We start from the raw sequence: 24544 nt of genomic DNA, 5'->3' as shown, positions 1-24544 counted from the left end.
TGGATAACATTTCTGTGTACAACATCCCGAAGCATCCCTTTAACGGGGTATTGTGATAAGACATCCGAGACGAGCTTGTCGATTGGTTAACCTCTGATTACAGGACAACAACTGTCCTGTAATGTCCCACTAAAGGGATATAACTGTAAGTGTGACACGGCTACAGAGCAACCACATCATTAGAGCAACTCCCTCTCGTCTGGCTGCTAAAACAGTAAGGCATCAAGCTATCCTCAGCTAGTCTCACTGCAGACTGAGCGTGTAAGAAGGTATAGACACCGGCTCAGACAACAAGGATGCTCTTGTCCATTCAGAAACATCCACCCCGGTCTTCCTCTGTGGAGGTAAACCCAGCCATCCCCAAGGGCAAGATTAAGTGAGGATGGATCATGGTCCCCCATTCCTTCCTCACAAGGGAGGCCATAACCTTCTACCCCCAGATGGAGAGAGGAAATGGGGCTATCAGGAGCTAAACACCCCCACAGAGCACACAAACACCAGGAGGGAGAACACACCCACGCACGCTCCAGGAGAAAAGACAGGCAGACTAGCAGCATCTGTAGCGTACAACAGACAGATGCTCAACTCTCTACAGGAGCGGGAGGTTAGAGTCAAGGCAACCCGCCGACAGAGCGATGCGCCGTCTCCCTGCTTCCATTACACCCCCGAGCACCATACTACCATTACTCTCCTCCACTCTAACTCCCATTTGCCTGCTCTCTACTCTAGCACTAACTTCACACAGACACAGGGTGGAAACACACCCCTCTGAATAAATCTCTCTCTCAGGGAGAGTAAGAGGACACTGGATCTTTACAGATCTGGAGGAGGGACAGCTTGAAGTTAGACAGACACAGCATTGATCTGTGAATCGATACTGAACCCAACCATAGGTGTAACACTGTACTAGAACTCCCTAAACTGGGACTGTAATAAAACTCCATCCTTCCTGAAGACGAGGAAGGGAAGAGATTATTAAACACTGTTTGTCTGTAGAGGAAGTAACAGAACCCCACTACAGTGAAACTGTTAGACAAGGGCTGAGGTTAAAGCAACAGAACCCCTCTATAGAGCTAGACAGTAATATAACCCCTCTATAGAGCTAGACAGTAACAGAACCCCTCCATAGAGCTAGACAGTAACAGAACCCCTCTATAGAGCTAGACAGTAATATAACCCCTCTATAGAGCTAGACAGTAACAGAACCCCTCTATAGAGCTAGACAGTAACATAACCCCTCCATAGAGCTAGACAGTAACAGAACCCCTCTATAGAGCTAGACAGTAATATAACCCCTCTATAGAGCTAGACAGTAACAGAACCCCTCCATAGAGCTAGACAGTAATATAACCCCTCTATAGAGCTAGACAGTAATATAACCCCTCTATAGAGCTAGACAGTAATATAACCCCTCTATAGAGCTAGACAGTAACAGAACCCCTCCATAGAGCTAGACAGTAATATAACCCCTCTATAGAGCTAGACAGTAACAGAACCCCTCCATAGAGCTAGACAGTAACAGAACCCCTCTATAGAGCTAGACAGTATTATAACCCTAGAGCTAGACAGTATCCATAGAGCTAGACAGTAACATAACCCCTCTATAGAGCTAGACAGTAACATAACCCATCCATAGAGCTAGACAGTAATATAACCCCTCTATAGAGCTAGACAGTAACAGAACCCCTCTATAGAGCTAGACAGTAATATAACCCATCCATAGAGCTAGACAGTAATATAACCCCTCTATAGAGCTAGACAGTAACATAACCCCTCTATAGAGCTAGACAGTAACAGAACCCCTCTATAGAGCTCAGTAACAGAACCCCTCTATAGAGCTAACAGAACCCCTCTATAGAGCTAGACAGTAATATAACCCCTCTATAGAGCTAGACAGTAATATAACCCCTCCATAGAGCTAGACAGTAACATAACCCCTCTATAGAGCTAGACAGTAACATAACCCCTCCATAGAGCTAGACAGTAACATAACCCCGCTATAGAGCTAGACAGTAACAGAACCCCTCTATAGAGCTAGACAGTAACAGAACCCCTCCATAGAGCTAGACAGTAATATAACCCCTCTATAGAGCTAGACAGTAACAGAACCCCTCCATAGAGCTAGACAGTAATATAACCCCTCTATAGAGCTAGACAGTAACAGAACCCCTCCATAGAGTTAGACAGTAACAGAACCCCTCTATAGAGCTAGACAGTAACAGACCCCTTCTATAGAGCTAGACAGTAATATAACCCCTCCATAGAGCTAGACAGTAATAGAACCCCTCCATAGAGCTAGACAGTAACAGAACCCCTCCATAGAGCTAGACAGTAATAGAACCCCTCTATAGAGCTAGACAGTAATTTGACCCCTCCATAGAGCTAGACAGTAACATAACCTCTCCATAGAGCTAGACGGTAACAGTAGCTAGGTTGGGGTTGAGTGTTAAGCAAACCGGATTGGTGACATGACACATCTCTAGGACATCCCACTGTGGCAGGACCCCTTGATCAACCCTGCGCAATTAAAAAACAATTGCCTGCCGCTTAGCCGCTCTGTGAGAATGTCAATTAATGTGTGTGTGTGTGTGTGTGTGTGTATCAGGTCCCATGTTCAGCCAACAAAGTGTCAGAGAGCGGCTCTTAGAAATCAGTCCTAGCAGTCGGTCCTGCTATCGATCTCCCTCGCTACTGGGGACACATTCCTTCTCCTCACAGATTTGATATTTTAAAACACACACAGATATATATATATATACACATATATTATACACACACACACACACACACACACACACACACACACACACACACACACACACACACACACACACACACACACACACACACACACACACGCCAGCAACATCAACCAAATGCCTCAATCTGCTTCCAAAGTATTTATTAAAAAGTCCCACACCAAAAGGGCCCGAGTAACCTGAACACTGGGACGGCGTTCCTTTCGAACATTTAGTTCCCCCCGCGGTCATATTTTAGAGGTCATTTTTCCAGGTTTTTATTGTTTTTCAGGTTTATTTTTTCATTATTTGGTTTCATTTATTAGATCTTAATTTGCGAGAGAGGTCTGTTGTTTATTTTGGGCCGAGCAGAGCTGAGCCGGTATGAGAAGGCCGCTCCCGCGGCGAAAGAAGGGGAGAGCGAGAGAGAGAATATCATTTCATTTTTGTTTATTATCTATTTCACTTGCTTTGGCAATGTAAACATATGTTTCCCATGCCAATAAACCCCCTTGAATTGAACTGAGAGAGACAGAGAGAGAGTGAGAGACAACATGTTCCTAAGTAGGGAGCACTTTCTGTACCATCCGTCTACTCACCCCATATTTATTCTCCAAATATTCCATAACATTTTAGATACACACACCGGATAAAGAGCTGCGCTTAGTTCGTACACACACACACACACACACACACACACACACTACTCAGCCCTTTCTTTCAGTCGGGGGAAAATATTAGCATTAATAAGTCTGTACTGTGTAGCGCTGTTATTTCAGCAGCTGCTTGGTGGTGATAAGAGTTTCAGACAGAGTGATGGAGTAGGCTGAGGCTGGATAACATCTTAATTGCTCCTGGTGAGACACCATAAGTCCGGGTGGTCAGCTGTGCTGTCCAGGTCCTCAGGGAGGGAGGGATAAATGTGTCCGTCACCTGCCTGTCTGTCAGATCTCTGACACAAATAAAAAGGGGTGATGGTCCGCACTCAAAAATATGATGCATAAAGCTTTATGTTAAAAGTGTTTTTATTCTTTTCACCTCATCAGGGACAGCGTACAGAGACGTTTTGGCGAGCGCGATTAGTCCTCTTGATCTCTGACACTGCCAAACCCACCAGCTACCTACCAGCCCCCAACACCAGTAGCACTAAATGACCACAGATTTCCCTGTTTGAATGTGATGGGAAATTCTACAAAGGGCACCATCTACCTAGATCATTCTACATGTCTACTAATTGTCTGGACATCTAATATCTACTGAACAAAAATAGAAACACAACCATTTCAAAGGTTTTTACTGAGTTAGAGTTCATAGAAGGAAATCAGTCAATTTAAATAAATAAATTAGGCTCTAATCTATAGATTTCACATGACTGGGCAGGGGCGCAGCCTGGGAGGGCATAGGCCCACCCACTGGAAAGGCAGGCACAGCCAATCAGAATTTGTTTTTCCCCACAAAAGGACTTCATTACAGACAGAAATACTACTCAGCACCCCCCTCCCACTCCTCCTCTACACTAACTGGGATGTAAACAAACGTGCGGGATCTTATGAAACATGGGACCAACACTTTACACGTTGTTGTATACATATGATAGACATTACCAGATTAGTATAAAAAAATGACACTTCCAAATCCCAATGCATAAATACTTTGTCACCCCTACGCCCCCTCACTTATGCAGCTGTACCTCCTAAATCCATGTCTTCTAACTCTCTGCTAAAATGACAATTACACTGATTATTAACCTGTCACCATCTACAAGGCAGATTAGTAATCTCTTAAAACACACAGATTAACCTCTGCCTCCCACCTTCCTCACTAGGCTGAGACCACTCACAACAATCTGCCCTCGCTCTACAATACTCCTTCCTATAACATCACTTCCCCCAGACACGGGTTGTCACAAGGTGACGAATCGGTCAGTTCTGCAGCCTTACACTCTGTCACACTCCTCCCTGAGCTACTCACACAGCCCTCTTCTAGTAACATTAGTGTTACTAGACACAAGTTGACACAGGGAGCGGAATCTGTCATCTACACCAGGAATCCTAACATCAGTCACGACATTGTCCACAGCTCTGTGGCCTGTGGCAAAAAGAAACTGATTGAGGAAGGAAGGATGAGGAGATGGAGGGAATTGGATAGAGATGGAGGGATGAAAGATGGAGGGATAGAGGGATGGGGCGGAGGAGAGAGCCCTTACATGTTTTATTTGGAAACAGGGTCTGTGCCAGTAATTGCCTAAAATGACTATAATAGTAATTGATGGTCTGGCTTTTCACTTTGTCTATACGAATTTCCACAACGGCTACGTAAACTCTGTCAAAGCCTGGACAGCCGAGACGAACACACTCTTTATCCATCAACTTTCTTTTTCCCCGTGTCTGTCGTTGGTCCGTCCGCCCTCTCTTTTTCATCCACCTCTTTGTCCTTTTGCTCCTCTTTTTTTGGGGTTGTGGTTGAGAGAGAGATGAGAGAAGGGACGAGAGAGGGGAGAGGTGAATGCGTCTGCAGACACACACACACACGGAGACAGGCTCTAATTAGAGCAAGCCTTGACCCCTAACCGCTGATGTCATCTGCCTGCATGTTAAAAGACCTGACATGTCTCCCTCTCTGACATCATCACGAGAGACACAGACACATGACGGAAGGACGTATGTGATAGACATCACTGAGGTGTGTGAGTGCTCATTTGTCTGCTGTGAACACCTGTGAGAACATATGGGACCTGTGGGGCCTCGAGAAGAACATCAGGAAAGGGGTGAACCAGGTCACTGTGCTATTGTAACATCGTGGTTGATAGGATTCATTGTAGTGCATAGGGGACAGGGTTCATTGTAGTGCATAGGGGACAGGGTTCATTGTAGTGCATAGGGGGCAGGGTTCATTGTAGTGCATAGGGGACAGGGTTCAGTGTCGAGGTTGTAACGGAGTTCAAGAGAAAAGTTTAAGAAAGTATTCAGACACCTCGACTTTTTCCACATTTTGTTGTGTTACAGCCTGAATTTAAAATAGATCACATTTCCATTTTCTTCTCATTGGGATACATGTTTTTTTTTTTTAAGTTTAAAAAAAAAAATTTATATACAAATGAATACAAATGTAAAAGAGCTCAAATGTCTTGATAAGTATTCACCCCTTTGTTATGGCACGTCTAAAAAAGTTCAGGAGTAAAAATGTGCTTAACAAGTTATATAATAAGTTACATAGACTCACTCTATGAGCAATAATAGTGTTAAACATGACAGGGGATACATTTTTTTTTTTAAACAGACATTGAATATCCCTGTATGCATGGTGAAGTTATTAATTATATTTTGAATGGTGTACATTTGTGGCATCCTTCATAACTCAGTTTTCCCGAAGAGGGAGGAAACGTCTTTTGGGTGGAACGTTAAACAGCTGTCCTGACTGTCTGTGGTCACTAAAGATCCCATGGCACTTATCGTAGGACTAGGGGTGTTAGTCCCGGTGTCCTGACTAAATTCCCAATCTGGCCCTCATACCATGTACAGAATACAAATATTCCGAAACATGCATCCTGTTTGCAACAAGGAACTAAAGTAATACTGCAAAAAAACATGGCAAAGCAATTACCTTTTGGTCCTGAATACAAAGCATTATGTTTGGGGCAAATCCAATACAACACATTACAGTACCTCTCTCCATATTTTCAAGCATTGTGGTGGCTGCATCATGTTATGGGTATGTTTGTTATCGTTAAGGACTGCAGAGTTTTTCAGGATGAAAAGAAATAGAATGGAGCTAAGCACAGGCAAATCCTAGAGGAAAACCTGGTTCAGTCTGCTTTCCAACAGACACTGGGAGATTAATTCACATTTCAGTAGGACAACAACCTAAAACACAAGGCCAAATCTACAGTTGTGGCCAAAAGTTTTGAGAATGACACTAATATTAATTTTCACAAAGTCTGCTGCCTCAGTTTGTATGATGGCAATTTGCATATACTCCAGAATGTTATGAATAGTGATCAGATGAATTCCAATGAATTGCAAAGTCCCCTATACCATGCAAATGAACCAAAAAAAAAAAAATTCCACTGCATTTCAGCCCTGCCACAAAAGGACCAGCTGACATGTCAGTGATTCTCTCGTTAACACAGGTGTGTTGACGAGGACAAGGCTGGAGATCACTCGTCATGCTGATTGAGTTCGAATAACAGACTGGAAGCTTCAAAAGGAGGGTGGTGCTTGGAATCATTGTTCTTCCTCTGTCAACCATGGTTACCTGCAAGGAAACACGTGCCGTCATCATTGCGTTGCACAAAACGGGCTTCACAGGCAAGAATACTGCTGCCAGTAAGATTGCACCTAAATCAACCATTTATCGGATCATCAAGAACTTCAAGGAGAGCGGTTCAATTGTTGTGAAGAAGGCTTCAGGGCGCCCAAGAAAGTCCAGCAAGTGCCAGGACCATCTCCTAAAGTTGATTCAGCTGCGGGATCGGGGCACCACCAGTACAGAGATTGCTCAGGAATGGCAGCAGGCAGGTGTGAGTGCATCTGCACGCACAGTGAGGCGAAGACTTTGAGGATGGCCTGGTGTCAAGGGCAGCAAAGTAGCCACTTCTCTCCAGGAAAAACATCAGGAACAGACTGATATTCTGTAAAAGGTACAGCGATTGGACTGCTGAGGACTGGGGTAAAGTCATTTTCTCTGATGAATCCCCTTTCCGATTGTTTGGGGCATCCGGAAAAAAAGCTTGTCCAGAGAAGACAAGGTGAGCGCTACCATCAGTCCTGTGTCATGCCAACAGTAAAGCATCCTGAGCATCCTCATGTGTGGGGTTGCTTCTCAGCCAAGGGAGTGGGCTCACTCACAATTTTGCCTAAGAACACAGCCATGAATAAAGAATGGTACAAACACATCCTCCGAGAGCAACTTCTCCCAACCATCCAGGAACAGTTTGGTGACGAACAATGCCTTTTCCAGCATGATGGAGCACCTTGCCATAAGGCAAAAGTGATAACTAAGTGGCTCGGGGAACAAAACATCAATATTTTGGGTCCATGGCCAGGAAACTCCCCAGACCTTAAACCTATTGAAAACTTGTGGTCAATCCTCAAGAGGCAGGTGGACAAACCAAAAACCCACAAATTCTGACAAACTCCAAGCATTGATTAAGTAACAATGGTCTGCCATCAGTCAGGATTTGGCCCAGAAGTTAATTGACAGCCTGCCAGGGCAGATTGCAGAGGTCTTGAAAAAGAAGGGTCAACACTGCAAATATTGACTCTTTGCATCACCTTCATGTAATTGTCATGAAAGCCTTTGACACTTATGAAATGCTTGTAATCATACTTCCATAGTAACATCTGACAAAAATATCTAAAGACACTGAAGCAGCAAACTTCGTGAAAATTAATATTTGTGTCATTCTCAAAACTTTTGGCCACGACTATACACTGGAGTTGTTAACCAAGAAGACAGTGGCCGAGTTACAGTTATGACTTAAATCTATGGCAAGACCTGAAAATGGTTGTCTAGCAATGATCAACAACCAATTTGATAGAGATTGAATCATTTTGATAAGACTAAATGGGCAAATGTTGCCCAATCCAGGTGTGGAAAGCTTTTAGAGACTTTAGAGACTGCCAAAAGAACATCTACAAAATATTGACTCAAGGGTGTGAATACTTATGTAAATTAGACAGGTGTATTTAATTTGACATAAATTAGCAAACATTTCTAAAAACATGTTTTAACTTTGTCATCATGGTGTATCGAGTGTACGGTGAGAGATAAAACAATTAATAATAAATAAAATGTGTCATCCATTTTGGCTATAGCACATCAAAATGTGGAATAAATCAAGGGGTATGAATACTTTGAAGGAACTGTATGAACTATGCTTCTTTGTAAAAACCTACAGTGGAGACAGAATCCAGCGTATTGGAACAGCCTTAAGGCTGAGTGTGAACAGCCTTAAGGGCACAGAGTTAGTGCAGTGTATAAAGGGGATAAAACAGGTAGGAAGATGTGCATCGTGAATAGGGAACGGGGTTTAGTGTGCACAGCTGAAAGGAAACAGGGTTCATCACATCATTCGGTACCCGAGTAATTTCCAGATCCGGTGGACAGGGCCGGCATGGTTCCTGCCTGGGTGTGGAATATCAGAGTGAGAATGAAAATAGCACTGCCACACTGCAGCAGCAAGTAAGGGAAGGGTCGAGGGTAGGTTCAGTCTCCTTTCCTCTCCTCTGTCACCCCCAGTCCAAGGTGTCTCTCTCCAGGATTTATACCATGGGTGGCCGGCGTTCCCTAAAAGAGAGAGGGCAGGAATTTAGGCACTGCGCTTCAACGCACCCAATACAACACGCACAAGTGTGTGTGTGTATGTGTGTGTGTTTGAACCTGGAAGAAAGCGGATGTACGCATCAATGAAGGAAGTTATTCAGCAGATGATAGCAAAAATGTGTTGGTTCGTAATCACGGAGGGTCAACTGTGAACACACACACACACACACACACACAAGGGGACAGGCAAACACACACACACACACACACACTTTTCCAGACCTTCGTTATCCCCCCTTTCAACGGCCAGCGGAAACATAGGAAACACAATCCGGCTCAAGGGAGAACACTGCAGACCAGACCTGTGAAAAATCAAATGAGCCTAGAAATGCGGCACTTTGTAAATACAACCAGTGAACTGTGAACCCATCCACAGAGAAAATGGAGAGAACGAGGGGAAAATTAAAAACACAAAAACAAAACTAAGAAAATCATTTGGCTGTTAATCTACCCCTCAGACACACACACACAGCTCTGGCCTATTAAACCCAGCGAGGGAAAAACAGCTCATGTACTGCTAAGCTAATTGGAACAAGATTCCTGGATATACCCTCTATCCCTGAAAGATGTGTGTGTCCCCATTTTGGAATTCCCTATCAAGGTGGAGAATTTGAGGAATGTCATGAGTCAGGACAACAGAGGAAGTATCATACACACCCCTACAGTACACACACATCCTCAATACAAACATTTGCCATGCATGCACGCACACACCAACAAACGCTCACACTCAGGCTTTCTCAAGCACTGTATAAACTGGGTGGTTTGAGTCCTGAATGCTGATTGGCTGGCAGCCGTGGTATATTAGACCGTATACCACAGGTATGACAAAATATGTATTTTTACTCTTCTAATTACGATGTTAACCAATTTATAGTAGCAATAGGGCTCCTGAAAGGCGCAGCGGTCTAAGGCACTGCATTGCTTGAGGCGTCACTACAGACACCCTGGTTCGAATCCAGGCTGTATCACAACCGGCCGTGATTGGGCGTCACATAAGGCAGCGCACAATTGGCCCAGCATTGTCGGGGTTTGGCCGGGGTAGGCCGTCATTGTAAATAAGAATTTGTTCTTAACTAACTTGCCTTGTTAAATAAAGGTCACATTTATTTATTTTTTTATTAAAAAGGAACCTCAGCGGTTTGTGGAGAATGGCCAATATACCACAGCTAAGGGCTATTCTTAGACACGAAGCAAAACATATTGGCCATATACCACAACCCCTCAGGCCTTATTGCTTAAATATAACATGACATATAATGTGTGATGTCTGTGCAGGTGGGAATGTCTCAGAGCGCTAGCTGTAGTCATTGAGTCAGAGCACTGGGCCTGGGGTTCGCGGAGGCCTCAGAGGACATTACCTATTGACCTCTGTACTCCAGCTAACCCCAGCAGACACAGGCAGGTGCTGCTACTGTAGAACAGCAGCAGGCCGGCATTAGGGGCACACACACACACACTGGGACTGTGGTGGCATCCGCTAGGAGACCCCAGTCTTTCATCCACCCCTCCTCAACCCTCCACTCCTGGCTGGCCTCGACTCACACCTCGCTTATTAAACGCTTTACTGTTCCCTACCACACACACTCTCCTGTATGAGCCCCCATCCCCTCCATTTCTCCCCCTGGTCCCTTCATTAGGCCCCAGGGGCAACTACCTACCATGTCCCTCTCCCTATCCTTCCTCCCTTGCTAACCATGCTGCTCAGGCCTAGACTACCACATTCTTCAGCAGCCTAGGCAGTCATCAAAGCTCAGCTTTAAATGTAGAGAACGGTGGCCAGCCAATAACATTTAACCTAAGGCTCCTGCCTAACATAGGGCTCAATAACCCACCCTAGACTTGGTTCCCCAAAGTCCAGTCTGCTCCACTCTCTGTCTGAACCCCATATCATACAACACAGGATGGCTTAAAGGCAGAAAGAACAGCTAGAGTAGACAAATCCCTCAAATGAGCCACAGCCACCTACTGTATCTGGTCCCCTCCTTCCTGGTCTCCTTCCCGGCTACATTGTTCCTATGGTGGCGGCTGACTTCTGACAGCTATTGGTCCCATGCGGAGTGAGGGTGTTCTGACCGGGCCGTTTGGCTGCGGCTGCAGGCAGCTAGCTAGCTAACAACGCTAACACGCAGACGAGCTTCCAGGCAGAACCACCACGCTCTGCACTCTCTAAGGCCAAAATACCTCCTTCAGGAGCCCCTTCAGCAGGTCTAACACAAACACACACTCCGTTGGACCACCCCAGCGGAGCCCAGAACACTGGGTCAAAGGGTGTTGGAGCGTGCACTAACTATTCAGCCTCAGGAACGACACAAGCAGTGGCTTGGGGCTTTAGCTGTGTTTGAAGCTGCTTGGTGTAAATCAGCGGAGACGCTAGCTCATGTTGCGTAACGGTGTCTGACACGACGGGTTGTGAACACACCTTGGGGACAACCCTTGGGGACGACCCTCCAGGAAAATATCGCCTCAGCAACATCACCCGGGAAAGACTGCAGGCAGACCCAAAACCCGGTCACTTCACACACACACACGTTGGGTTCCAGGAGTTTGACGTTTTTCGGGCCAGAAGTTTTTGAAATCCGGAGGTAAGACGTGCTGAATTCACAGAACAACAGTAAAGGACGTATGACTTTTCCCTTCCGAGGGGGGAAGTGGAGGACGTGGGACAGTTCAGACCACGCAGCTCCTTTGTTACGCCTGCTAGATTTGGAGCACAGCTGTCTTTCTACACACACACACACACCACACACACACACACAAGTAAATGTATAGACCAAACCGTCAAGTGCAATCAAAGTTCAGTCCTGTTCCACACCATAAGCCTACATATACCCCATTAAAGAAAACGCTAAAGAGACCAGCAGAGACTCGGTTTAAGTCCCAAATGGCACCCGGTTCCCTTTCTAGTGCACTACGGCCCACAGGGCTTGGGTCAAAAGTAGTACACTACATAGGGAATAGGGCGCCATTTGGGACAGAGAAGGTGCAGCTCAGTGACAGCAGGCTCCTCAGGCCTGGACCACAGGATCCTACAAGATCTCTCCAACAGCTCTGAACACAGAGGACAAAAGCAGCAGCAACTGAGCTCATGTCAAAAGAATTGACCCGCGCTAAACCAGCCCTGTATTTCAGTCACAGAGCAGGGTAAGGGACAAGGCTAAGGTATAGTCATACCAGTGTGATTGGAATGACAGACGGAGACAGAGGGGGACTTGTTAGGGAGATTGATCTGCCTGCCTTCTAGTGCTGCAGGATTCAAGAATATCAGACGGCATCCCTAGGAGGAATTACAGAAATTTTCCCAAATCAAAGTGGGATCCATCTTTCCGTCCGGGGCCTTGGGAAGGCCAGGAAGCGTACCGCGGCACCGAGAGCACCTGAGACTTTTACAGCGCCCGAAAGGCCAGTAACCACTGAACTTCAAGACAGTTCAAGTCAAGATGCTTTATTCAGCCATGGCTTGGTTCTCCTCTGTACAAATCACACAGAATCAGGTTTGAGTGTAAAGGGGGGAGGCAAAGCAACTTTGCCATGTGGAGAAGAAAAGAGCCTGATCACAATGAAAAGGTATGCCTTCTACTTCTCCCATGTGTAACACACACACAGTGCCCTGAAAGGGTGCTGCTGCCATCTAGTGGCCCAATATCCAACTACAGCCAGAATCCCCTCTACTCTTACAACACAGCTGGAAAACACCCTGGACACGGCAAGCCGCAGCAGCTTACCAAACAAAGGAGCGCTTGCATCACATGTTAGGAGACACGCTGTATTTGTTTAGTCTTGCTCAGTGTGAAACCTGAAGTCCCATCAGTTATTTGAAGAGAAAACAGCCTGAGGGGGAACGAGCAAAAACAGACCGGGCTTGGCTAGGATGGGAGGAGGACCCAGGGACCCAGCTGGAAGTCGAAGAGAAGGAGACAGAAGGGTTGAGGAAAAACAGGTTATGAAGACACACGCTCTTACTCTGACATTAAAAACTATACTGTCCTCCAGAACTCTGACACCAAAACACACTCCTCTGAGGTTCAGATATGATAGCCTAGGTTACTCAAAATGTCCAGTACTGAGAGAAAAAACATTCTCTGGAACACAACACTTGGCTGCACCAAACATGAAGACAACGTGAGAGAGAAGAAAGTGTAGTGGTCTCAAGTGAGACACGGAGAGAGTTGGGAAAAGGACACGCGTTTCGCAAGTAGCCGACTTCTGCAGGCAGGCATGCTCTGTCTATACATTCCCTGGGTTGGCAGTACACTCTTTCGCTGTCACCATAGAAGAACCCTTTTTGGTTCCAGGTAAAACCCTTTTTGATTCCTGGGGATAAGATTCTACACGGAAACCAAAATGGTTCTACTTGAAACCAAAAGGGTTCTACCTGGAACCAACAAGGGTGGACACCCGAAGAACTGTTTTAGGTTTATGGCACCGTTTTTTCGAAGAGTTTAGAGCCCGACCGATAGATTGGTTCACCAGTATGATCGTCCGATATTGGCCTTTTACAGCTATATGGTAAATAACTCTACGATAACCGATATTGAATAAATAGGATGAGAAAAGGGAATCTCATGCTGATCTGAACACTTCTGGCCATTTTCATGATGTGTCATTATCACAATGTATGAAATCAACATTTAAAGCTTAATTATTGTGCAATTGCTCTTTTGGATGGCAATTTATGGAAATTCAGAGTGGAAAAATTACACTTTAGTTTCCTTCTGTAAAATATTATATCGGCAGATATCAGTATCGCTATGTTTTGTCCCTCCCCCCCAAAAAAAGTCGGACCCCCAAAAACCATATTGGTCGGGATCGGTAGCGGCTGGGGGTCTGACAGCCCCAGCGTGCTGTTGGGAGATTACGTTCTCTCTGTGGAGGCCAGACACTGGCCTGGAGGAGTATAGGCCTACCGCATCCCGTCCCCACACACACAGATCCTCCTCCTAGTTGGCTGTACCTGCACCAAAACCTTCATGGCTTGTTCTCCACCTTTTTAAAATAGGGAGACAATTTGTTTTCCGCACTTATTTCCATGACGGGTCAAAACACATGTTCTCACGTCTCTCTCTCGTCCCTCTGCAGCAGACATATAGTGAGCAATATGTTTGGAACAACAAATCACAATAAAATCACAGTATCGAATTCCGTATCGTGAGGTCCCCCGCAATTCTCAGCCCTAATTAATGAGTCCTTTTTTGGAAGTCCTATTTTTATAGAGCAAATCCATCTGACCCTAGTGAAGCACTATGTAAACCCTGCTGTGCCAATCTGGTGTCACGATGTGCCAAGTTTAAATTCAGGTTCATCAACCAAGTTCATCCTGGTCTTACCAGAACCATCTAATACTCAATTAAGTTAAATAGACTCAACTGACTTACCTTCATAAAGCCACATGTCTTGCACTGGCCTACAACAGCATTGTGGAATTATCAATATTATCAGATTGGAAATGCTTATATGCTCCTCCTAACTGACTGAACATATTGTGGCTGTAAACCCTGGCTCCTGTATGCACAGGTATGTAGCGGGACCAGGTTCTGAGCTCACTGGTGCCCTCTCCTGGGAGTGGCCTGATAGTGAACACAGCAAGTGGGACATCTAGAGTCCCACATACTTCCAGTGTCCAACTACTGAATCGCCAAGCGAGAAAAGAAAACACACATGTATACCACACCACTCTGCCCCCTTTATCCCCAACTCCTCTAAATCCAACCTTAGATCCCCTCAGTCCGTGAGTCTGAGCCCTGAATGAGTGTATCTGAGCGCTGGGTCTCCCTAATTCACCGTGGCAGTGACTTACGCCTCCGACGCAGGCTGTTTTTAAAGGCATGCCGTGTCATTAGTGGTCACGTGCGGTTTTAAGAGGACACTACCTTGTTTTCACATGTGCGCGCACGCACCCAATAAAGAGAACACGGTGACAGAAGAGTATGCTCTTCCAGTCCATAAAACATGTGTCCAAATATTTCTGCTGTGATGCTTCCTGGTTAGACAGAGCAAAACAGAGGGGGAAGAGATAGATGGGGAGAGATTGAGAGATACTAGGAACAGCAAAATGTACGACAGACACCCGACACCCCCCGTAATAATACACACACACAACCGCAGTATGTTTCATGGACGGTGTATAATTACAGTGTATTAAACAGTTGGCACGGAAAACTCTCGTGCACTCAAACATTACATTTTGTTCAATATTAATACTGAAATCCTCCTGGATCCGGGAGCGAAACGCTGTTCGTGGAAAATATAAAAATACATTGTTGAATGGTTAAGAAGTGTGTGTGTACATTTTGTTCAATAGCTGCACTGTTCTCCAGAGGCATGCCAGAATGTCTCCATCTCATCCTATTAGGCAGGCTGCACTGGACAATCAGACACACAGTCTTGTAAAACTAACCTTGTAGGGACACAAAATTCAGTCCCATTCAAAATCCTATTTTCTCCAACCCGAAAACCTTAACCCTAACCCTAGATCCTAAAACTAACCCTAGATCCTCACCCCAAAACTAACCCTCGATCCTCACCCCAAAACTAACCCTCGATCCTCACCCCAAAACTAACCCTAGATCCTCACCCCAAAACTAACCCTAGATCCTCACCCCAAAACTAACCCTAGATCCTCACCCCAAAACTAACCCTAGATCCTCACCCCAAAACTAACCCTAGATCCTAACCTTAGATCCCCACCCCAAAACTAACCCTAGATCCTCACCCTAAAACTAAGCCTTGATCCCCACCCCAAAACTAACCCCAGATCCTCACCCAAAAACTAACCCTAAATCCTAACCCTAGATCCCCACCCTAAAACTAACCCTAGATCCCCACCCTAAAACTAACCCTAGATCATCACCCCAAAACTAACCCTAGTTCCTCACCCCAAAACTAACCCTAGTTCCTCACCACAAAACTAACCCTAGAACCTCACCACAAAACTAACCCTAGATCCTCACCCTTAAACTAACCCTAGATCCTCACCCTTAAACTAACCCTAGATCCTCACCCTTAAACTAACCCAAGCTCCTTCTGATCAGGTATAGTTAAACACGTCCATCCTATTAGAAGTAGCTGGAAGAGCAGGGTAGAGGATTTAGCTGTGTTTGAGGGACGTGCCATGCGGCCAGCCGGGAGGCTGCAGGCCTGTATTAGTTGGTAACAGTTGTTAAGGTTATGCAGGATTGGGGTTCTTAAATGAAGACAGCTTCAACCCAGGGCTGGCTGTGTCGTGTTCCTGGCCTGAGAACGGGAGAGGGAGGGAGGGGGATGCAAGCAGCAAAGTGTGTGAGCAAAGAAATGGATGACAGAAGGAGGTACTACTCTATCATGTCTGATGGAAAGAGCACGTGCCTGCTTTTTGGATGTAAATTAAAGGGATACTTCAGGATTTTGGCAATGATGCCCTTTATCTACTTCCCCAGTCAGATTAATGTTCATGTCTCTGTGTCGAATATGAAGTAAGTTTTAGGTCATTTCACAAGCCAAAGCTAACTAGCGCTAGCACAATGACTGGAAGCCTATGGTATATAGTAGCATGCAAATACCTCACAGAAGATCTCAATATCTCTTAAACAGGCTGTTACTGTACATCTGCACCACAGGAGCCTTGGTCTGAGCCTCTGACCTAACAGGCCTTCCCAAGAGCACCTTCTAACAGATTTCAGGTTGAGAAGAGGTCAAGATGAAGGTTTGAACAGCTCAGGATCAGTACAGACCAGGGACACTTGCTGTGTCTATACACAGATAGGTTTATTTATATATATAAACCTAAAAACCTGCCTTTCCACAGTGTCTGCCCCAGGAACGTTGAGGTCATTTTATGTGCACAGCCCAGTCTTCCCACCATGCGACAAATGAACACATTATAATGCATTAAGACTCCAATAAATGTTTTCCTGCCTTGTTTCAACAAAAAGTGATGGAAATGAAATTATTTTGACATGTGACACTTCAGACAGCCTGTCTTTTACAGAGTAAACTTGAGATCGAGAGAGAGAAAGAAAGAAAGAAAGGAAAGAGTGAAAAAGATTGAGATTTTACCCCAATAACTACCGGGAGATATGCGTCAACAGCAACCTTGGGAAAATCCTCTGCATTATCATTAACAGCAGACTTGTACATTTCCTCAGCGAAAACAATGTACTGAGCAAACGTCAAATTAGCTTTTTACCAAATTACTGTATGACAGACCACGTATTCACCCTGCACACCCTAAATAACAAACAAACCAAAAACAAAGGCAAAGTCTTCTCATGCTTTGTTGATTTCAAAAAAGCTTTACATGCTGGCAACACCACTCGCATCGCTTGTGCTCGCCAACAAGCATCTGTGTTGCCAACGAGCATCTGTGTTGCCAAGCGCTAAAATAAAAGTATATTTCAGTTCTATTTGTAACGCTGACTGCGGTGCAAGTCCTGCCTCTCCCATCTCCTCATTGGTTTATAGAAGCAGATACCCACATGCCATCTCCTCATTGGTTATACCTACGTGGGTGATTGAAACATGAACTGAGTTTGGGCGTCGTGGTAACTAGGAAAGTTACCTAGCCAGCTAAATTGCCATCAATGTTTAATGCTTTTTAACCTGTCCCCAAATTAATACAATTGGTTCAGAGTTTGTTTTGATTTTTCAACCTGCGTGTCGTGATCGCGTTTGGTGTGGGGGGACAAAATACATTTACGCACGGCCGGTTTGGGTACGGTGTTACACTCAATTTGACATGAAGGTCTACAAAACAAACTGAGGGAGAATGGTGTTGGGGGAAAAACATACGACATGATAAAATTCATGTACACACACACACACACACACACACACACACACACACACACACACACACACACACACACACACACACACACACACACACACACACACACACACACACACACACACACACCTCCAACATATATATCAATCTGAAGTCAAATGTCTACTGTTTGCTGATGTTCTGGTGTTTCTGTCCCCAACCAAGGAGGGCCTAGAGCAGCACCTAGATCTTCTGCACAGATTCTGTCAGACGGGGAATAAACAGTGAATCTCAGTAAGACAGAAATAATGTGTTCCAAAAAAGGTCCTGTCGCCAGGACCACGAATACAAATTCCCTCTAGACACCGTTGCCCTAGAGCACACAAAAAAACGATAACGATCAGTGCCACAAGTAACTTCCACAAAGCTGTGAATGATCTGAGAGACAAGGCAAGAAGGGCCTTCTATGCCATCAAAAGGAACATAAAATTCGACATACCAATTAGGATCTGGCTAGAAATACTTGAATCAGTTATAGAACCCATTATCCTTTATGGTTGTGAGGTCTGGGGTCTGCTCACCAACCAAGAATTCACACAATGAGACAAATACCAAATTTAGACTCCGCATGCGGAATTCTACAAAACTATCCTCCGTGAACAACATAGAACACCAAATAATGCATGCAGAGCAGAATTAGACTGATGCCCGCTAATTATCAAAAGCCAGAAAAGAGCAGTTAGATTCTACAACCACCTAAAAGGAAGCTATTCCCAAACCTTCTATAACTAAGCCATCACCTACAGAGAAATTAACCTGGAAAAGAACTCCCTAAGCAAGCTGGTCCTGGGGCTCTGTTCAAACAAACCCCACAGAGCCCCTAGACAGCAACACAATTAGACCCAACCAAATCATGAGAAAACATAAAGATAATTACTTGACACATTGGAAAAAACGAACAAAAAAACTGAGCAAACTAGAATGCTATTTGGAACTTTTATGAGTATAATGTTATGTTTACTGATCCTTTTTTGATCGTTTATTTCACTTGCTTTAGTAATGTAAACATATGTTTCTCATGCCAATACAGCCCTTCAATTTAATTGAAATTTAATTGAGAGACAAATCTGTAAAGGCCTCTATGCTACCATGATAGGGCCTCTCTGATACTGACATGGCCTCTATGCTAGCATGATAGGGCCTCTCTGATACTGACATGGCCTCTATGCTAGCATGATAGGGCTTCTCTGATACTGACAAGGCCTCTATGCTACCATGATAGGGCCTCTCTGATACTGACATGGCCTCTATGCTACCATGATAGGGCCTCTGATACTGACATGGCCTCTATGCTACCATGATAGGGCCTCTCTGATACTGACATGGCCTCTATGCTACCATGATAGGGCCTCTCTGATACTGACATGGCCTCTATGCTACCATGATAGGGCCTCTCTGATACTGACATGGCCTCTATGCTACCATGATAGGGCCTCTCTGATACTGACATGGCCTCTATGCTACCATGATAGGGCCTCTCTGATACTGACATGGCCTCTATGCTACCATGATAGGGCCTCTCTGATACTGACATGGCCTCTATGCTACCATGATAGGGCCTCTCTGATACTGACATGGCCTCTATGCTACCATGATAGGGCCTCTCTGATACTGACATGGCCTCTATGCTACCATGATAGGGCCTCTCTGATACTGACATGGCCTCTATGCTACCATGATAGGGCCTCTCTGCTTCTTGATACATACCTTGGGAAAGTATTCAGACCCCTTGACTCTTTCCACATTGTTACATTACAGCCTTATTCTAAAATGGATAAATTAAACAAATCCTCAGCAATCCTCACCTCCACACACAATACCCCATAATGACAAAGCAAAAACAAGTTTATACATTTTACAAATTAAAAACTGAAATACCTAATTTGCATAAGTATTCAGACCCTTTGCTATGAGACTCGAAATTGAGCTCAGGTGCATCCTGTTTCCATTGATCATCCTTGAGATGTTTCTACAACTTGATTGGAGTCCACCTGTGGTAAATTCAATTGATTAGACATGATTTGGAAAGGCACAATCCTGTCTATATAAGGTCCCACAGTTGACAGTGCATGTCAGAGCAAAAACCAAACCATGAGGTCGAAGGATTTGTCCGTAGAGCTACGAGACAGGATTGTGTCGAGGCACAGATCTGGGGAAGGGTACCAAAACATGTCTGCAGCATTGAAGGTCCCCAAGAACACAGTGGCATGCATAATGTTAAAAGGAAGAAATGTAGAACCACCACCAAGACTCCAAGCTGGTCGCCCGGCCAAACTGAGCAATCGGGGGAAAAGGGCCTTGGTCAGCGAGGTGACCAAGAACACGATGGTAACTCTTGGGGAGGCAGGTAGCCTAGTGGCATTGGGCCACTAACCGGAACATGGCCCAATGCCGATGGGCCACTAACCGGAAGCTGGCCCAATGCCGATGGGCCCCTGCCCAAAGATTAGTGGTGTTGGGCCACTAACCGAAAGGTTGGTGGATCGAATCCCTGAGCTGACAAGGTAGAAATCTGTCAATTTGCCCCTGAACAAGGCAGTTAACCCACTGTTCCTAAGCAGTCATTGAAAATAAGACTATAATAATAACTGACTTGCCTAGTTAAAAGGTGTAAAAAAAAAAAAAATATATATATATATATATATTTTTTTTTTTTTTTAACTGACAGAGCTCTAGAATTCGTCTGTGGAGATTGGAGAACATCAACCGTCTCTGCAGCACTCCATCAATCAGGCCTTTATGGTTGAGTGGCCAGACGGAAGCCCCTCCTCAGTAAAAGGCACATGACAGCTCGCTTGGAGTTTGCCAAAAGGCACATAAAGACTCTCAGACCATGAGAAACAAGATTCTCTGGTCTGATGAAACCAAGATTAAATTATTTGGCCTGAATGCCAAGCATTGCGTCTGGAGGAGACCTGGCACCATCCCTACAGAATATATATATATTATTTAACCTTTACTTAACTAATGCTGTGGGGATGTTTTCAGCGACAGGGACTTAGAGACTAGTCAGGATGAGGGAAAGATGAACGGAGCAAAGTACAGAGAGATCCTTGATGAAAACCTGCTCCAGAGCACTTAGAACGTCAGACTGGAGCGAAGGTTCAACTTCCAACAGGACAACGACCCTAAGCACACAGCTAAGACAAAGCAGGAGTGGCTTCGGGACCAGTCTCTGAGTGTCCTTGAGTGGACCAGCCAGAGCCCAGACTTGAACCCGATCTCTGGAGAGACATGAAAATAGCTGTGCAGCAACGCACCCCATCCAACCTGACAGAGCTTGAGAGGATCTGCAGAGGAAAAATGGGAGAAACTCCCCAAATACACGTGTGCCAAGATAGTAGCGTCATAAGACTCGATGCTGTAATCGCTGCCAAAGGTGCTTCAACAAAGTACTGAGTAAAGGGTCTGAATACTTATGTAAATGTGATATTTCCATTAACATTATTATTATTTTTTACACATTTGCAAACATTTCTAAAAACCTGTTTTTGGTTTGTCATTATGGGGTATTGTGTGTAGATTGATGAGTAAAAAAACAATAGATTTTAGAATAAGGGTGTGGAAAAGATCAAGGGGTCTGAATACTTTCCGAAGGCAGTGTATATACAGTATTTATGTATGGCCTCTTTGATACTTGTAAAATTTTAGGGCCTTGCACTTTGCGGTGTCTAGAGATCTATGGACCATATAACTCTATTTTGTTTTTGTGTGTAGTTTTTAACCAGTCTTTCCACAATGTCTGCACCAGGGTCATTTGAGGTAATTGTGTGTGCACAGCAGGGTCTTCCCTCCAAGCAACACATTAACACACCAAGCCCTTTTAACACATTAAAGACTCCATTAAATGTTTCCCTGCCTTGTTTTAATAAAAAGTCATGGAAACCAAATTCATTCGACATGTTACATTTTCTATAAGCCCTTCAGACAATCTGTCTTTTACAGAGTAGAGTTGAGAGAGAGAAAGCAGGAGAGCGAAAGCATGATAGAGAGAGAGCAATAGAGATGAACAAAGAGAGAGAGGACAGAGAGAGAGACAGAGACAGAGAGGGAGGAGAGAGAGAACTATTCAACTTTCCCAGAAGACACCAGCTGGGCCATCTGTGTGGTGAGTCGCTGCCTCTGTCTCGATATGGTGCACTACTTTTGACCTGGGCTCTAGTCAATAGTAATGCACTATAGGGAATAGGGTGCCATTTGAGATCCAGCCTAACAGGGCTGCTAGAATCACTAGCACTCAGTAGGCCCATATCATACAGATATAATTTCAAATATATACACTGCTCAAAAAATAAAAGGAACACTTAAACAACACAATGTAACTCCAAGTCAATCACACTTCTGTGAAATCAAACTGTCCACTTAGGAAGCAACACTGAATGACAATACATTTCACATGCTGTTGTGCAAATGGAATAGACAACAGGTGGAAATTATAGGCAATTAGCAAGACACCCCCAATAAAGGAGTGGTTCTGCAGGTAATAACCACAGACCACTTCTCAGTTCCTATGCTTCCTGGCTGATGTTTTGGTCACTTTTGAATGCTGGCGGTGCTTTCACTCTAGTGGTAGCATGAGACGGAGTCTACAACCCACACGAGTGGCTCAGGTAGTGCAGCTCATCCAGGATGGCACAGAGGTTTGCTGTGTCTGTCAGCGTAGTGTCCAGAGCATGGAGGCTCTACCAGGAGACAGGCCAGTACATCAGGAGACGTGGAGGAGGCCGTAGGAGGGCAACAAACCAGCAGCAGGACCGCTACCTCCGCCTTTGTGCAAGGAGGAGCAGGAGGAGCACTGCCAGAGCCCTGCAAAATAACCTCCAGCAGGCCACAAATGTGCATGTGTCTGCTCAAACGGTCAGAAACAGACTCCATGAGGGTGGTATGAGGGCCCGACGTCCACAGGTGGGGGTGGTGCTTATAGCCCAACACCGTGCAGGATGTTTGGAATTTGCCAGAGAACACAAAGATTGGCAAATTTTGCCACTGGCGCCCTGTGGTCTTCACAGATGAAAGCAGGTTCACACTGAGCACATGTGACAGACGTGACAGTCTGGAGACGCAGTGGAGAATGTTCTGCTGCCTGCAACATCCTCCAGCATGACCGGTTTGGCGGTGGGTCAGTCATGGTGTGGGGTGGCATTTCTTTGAGGGGCCGCACAGCCCTCCATGTGCTCGCCAGAGGTAGCCTGACTGCCATTAGGTACCGAGATGAGATCCTCAGACCCCTCGTGAGACCATATGCTGGTGCGGTTGGCCCTGGGTTCCTCCTAATGCAAGACAATGCTAGACCTCATGTGGCTGGAGTGTGTCAGCAGTTCCTGCAAGAGGAAGGCCTTGATGCTATGGACTGGCCCACCCGTTCCCCAGACCTGAATCCAATTGAGCACATCTGGGACATCATGTCTCGCTCCATCCACCAACGCCACGTTGCACCACAGACTGTCCAGGAGTTGGAGGATGCTTTAGTCCAGGTCTGGGAGGAGATCCCTCAGGAGATCATCTGCCACCTCATCAGGAGCATGCCCAGGCGTTGTAGGGAGGTCATACAGGCAGGTGGAGGCCACACACACTACTGAGCCTCATTTGGACTTGTTTTAAGGACATTACATCAAAGTTGGATCAGCCTGTAGTGTGGCTTTCCACTTTAATTTTGTGTGACTCCAAATCCAGACCTCCATGGGTTGATAAATTTGATTTCCATTGATCATTTTTGTGTGATTTTGTTGTCAGCACATTCAACTATGTAAAGAAAGAAGTATTTAATAAGAATATTTAATTCATTCAAATCTAGGATGTGTATATATATATTCTTTAACCTTTACTCAACTAGGCAAGTCCGTTAAGAACAAATTCTTATTTACAACAACAGCCTACACCAGCCAAACCTGGACGACGCTCGGCCAATTGTGCACCGCCATATGGGACGCCCAATAACGGCAGGTTGAGATACAACCTGGATTCGAACCAGAGTGTCTGTCGTGTCGCCTCTAGCACTGAGATGCAGTGCCTTAGACCACTGCACCATTCAGGAGCCCAAAACTGTTAGTCAGCAAACACTTAGGCTCAATCCCAATACCCCCTGGTTTGTGCAATCCCACAAGCCCCATCGAGTCATAGATTGTCCCAATTCAACTTCTAGTTGGCCCTCCAAAATGCAGACTTCATATCTAGTGTTTCTGAAAACTCCCATGAAGCTCTGAGACCCAACCCTGTCGAGTTACTTTAAGAAAACAATAAGCTAGGATGGAAGCAAATTTAAGTAATTATTACTTCATCAGGAATCATGCAGAAAATGTACAGTTAAGAGGAATATGTTAACGCAAGAGATTGAAGATATTTGGCATGCAATGCAGCTGAATAAAGGTAGCTTGCTAACTATTTTCTTGCTTATTGGGGAGGATAAAAATACATGTATATCTATGGATGCTTGGCTATGTAGCCAATCTGTGTATGGACTCTAAAACTTTGGGTATAAACTATTTCTGAACAGTAGTTTGGAATTTTTATTGCTTCCACTGGTTAATCATTAATCCCAAGAAATGACAGAAAATGAGTGAGTGAATGGAATGTAACTGTTACATGTCAAACTGCTATGGAATGAAAGTCCTGCTTCAGTACGACTCCACATTGTTGTGATTGAGCCTTAGTCAGGCAGTTAGGCTTACTAAAAGAAACA

At 45.0% G+C, this 24544-nt stretch overlaps 1 protein-coding gene across 1 annotated transcript in view; it reads right to left on the bottom strand.

The window, feature by feature from the left end:
- Positions 1-24544, bottom strand: part of LOC118373687 (MAGUK p55 subfamily member 7-like) — a 295718-nt gene that overhangs the window by 201587 nt on the left and 69587 nt on the right. Inside the window, exon 3 of the mRNA XM_052483289.1 lies at positions 8819-9026. Within this exon, the coding sequence (XP_052339249.1) occupies positions 8819-8855 (37 nt within the window). The 5' untranslated portion in view covers positions 8856-9026. The remainder of the gene's footprint in view (positions 1-8818; positions 9027-24544) is intronic.

This window comes from Oncorhynchus keta, chromosome 28 (genome assembly GCF_023373465.1).
Source record: "Oncorhynchus keta strain PuntledgeMale-10-30-2019 chromosome 28, Oket_V2, whole genome shotgun sequence".
NCBI lineage: Eukaryota > Metazoa > Chordata > Actinopteri > Salmoniformes > Salmonidae > Oncorhynchus > Oncorhynchus keta.
This window is presented reverse-complemented; position numbering and strand designations above follow the sequence as displayed.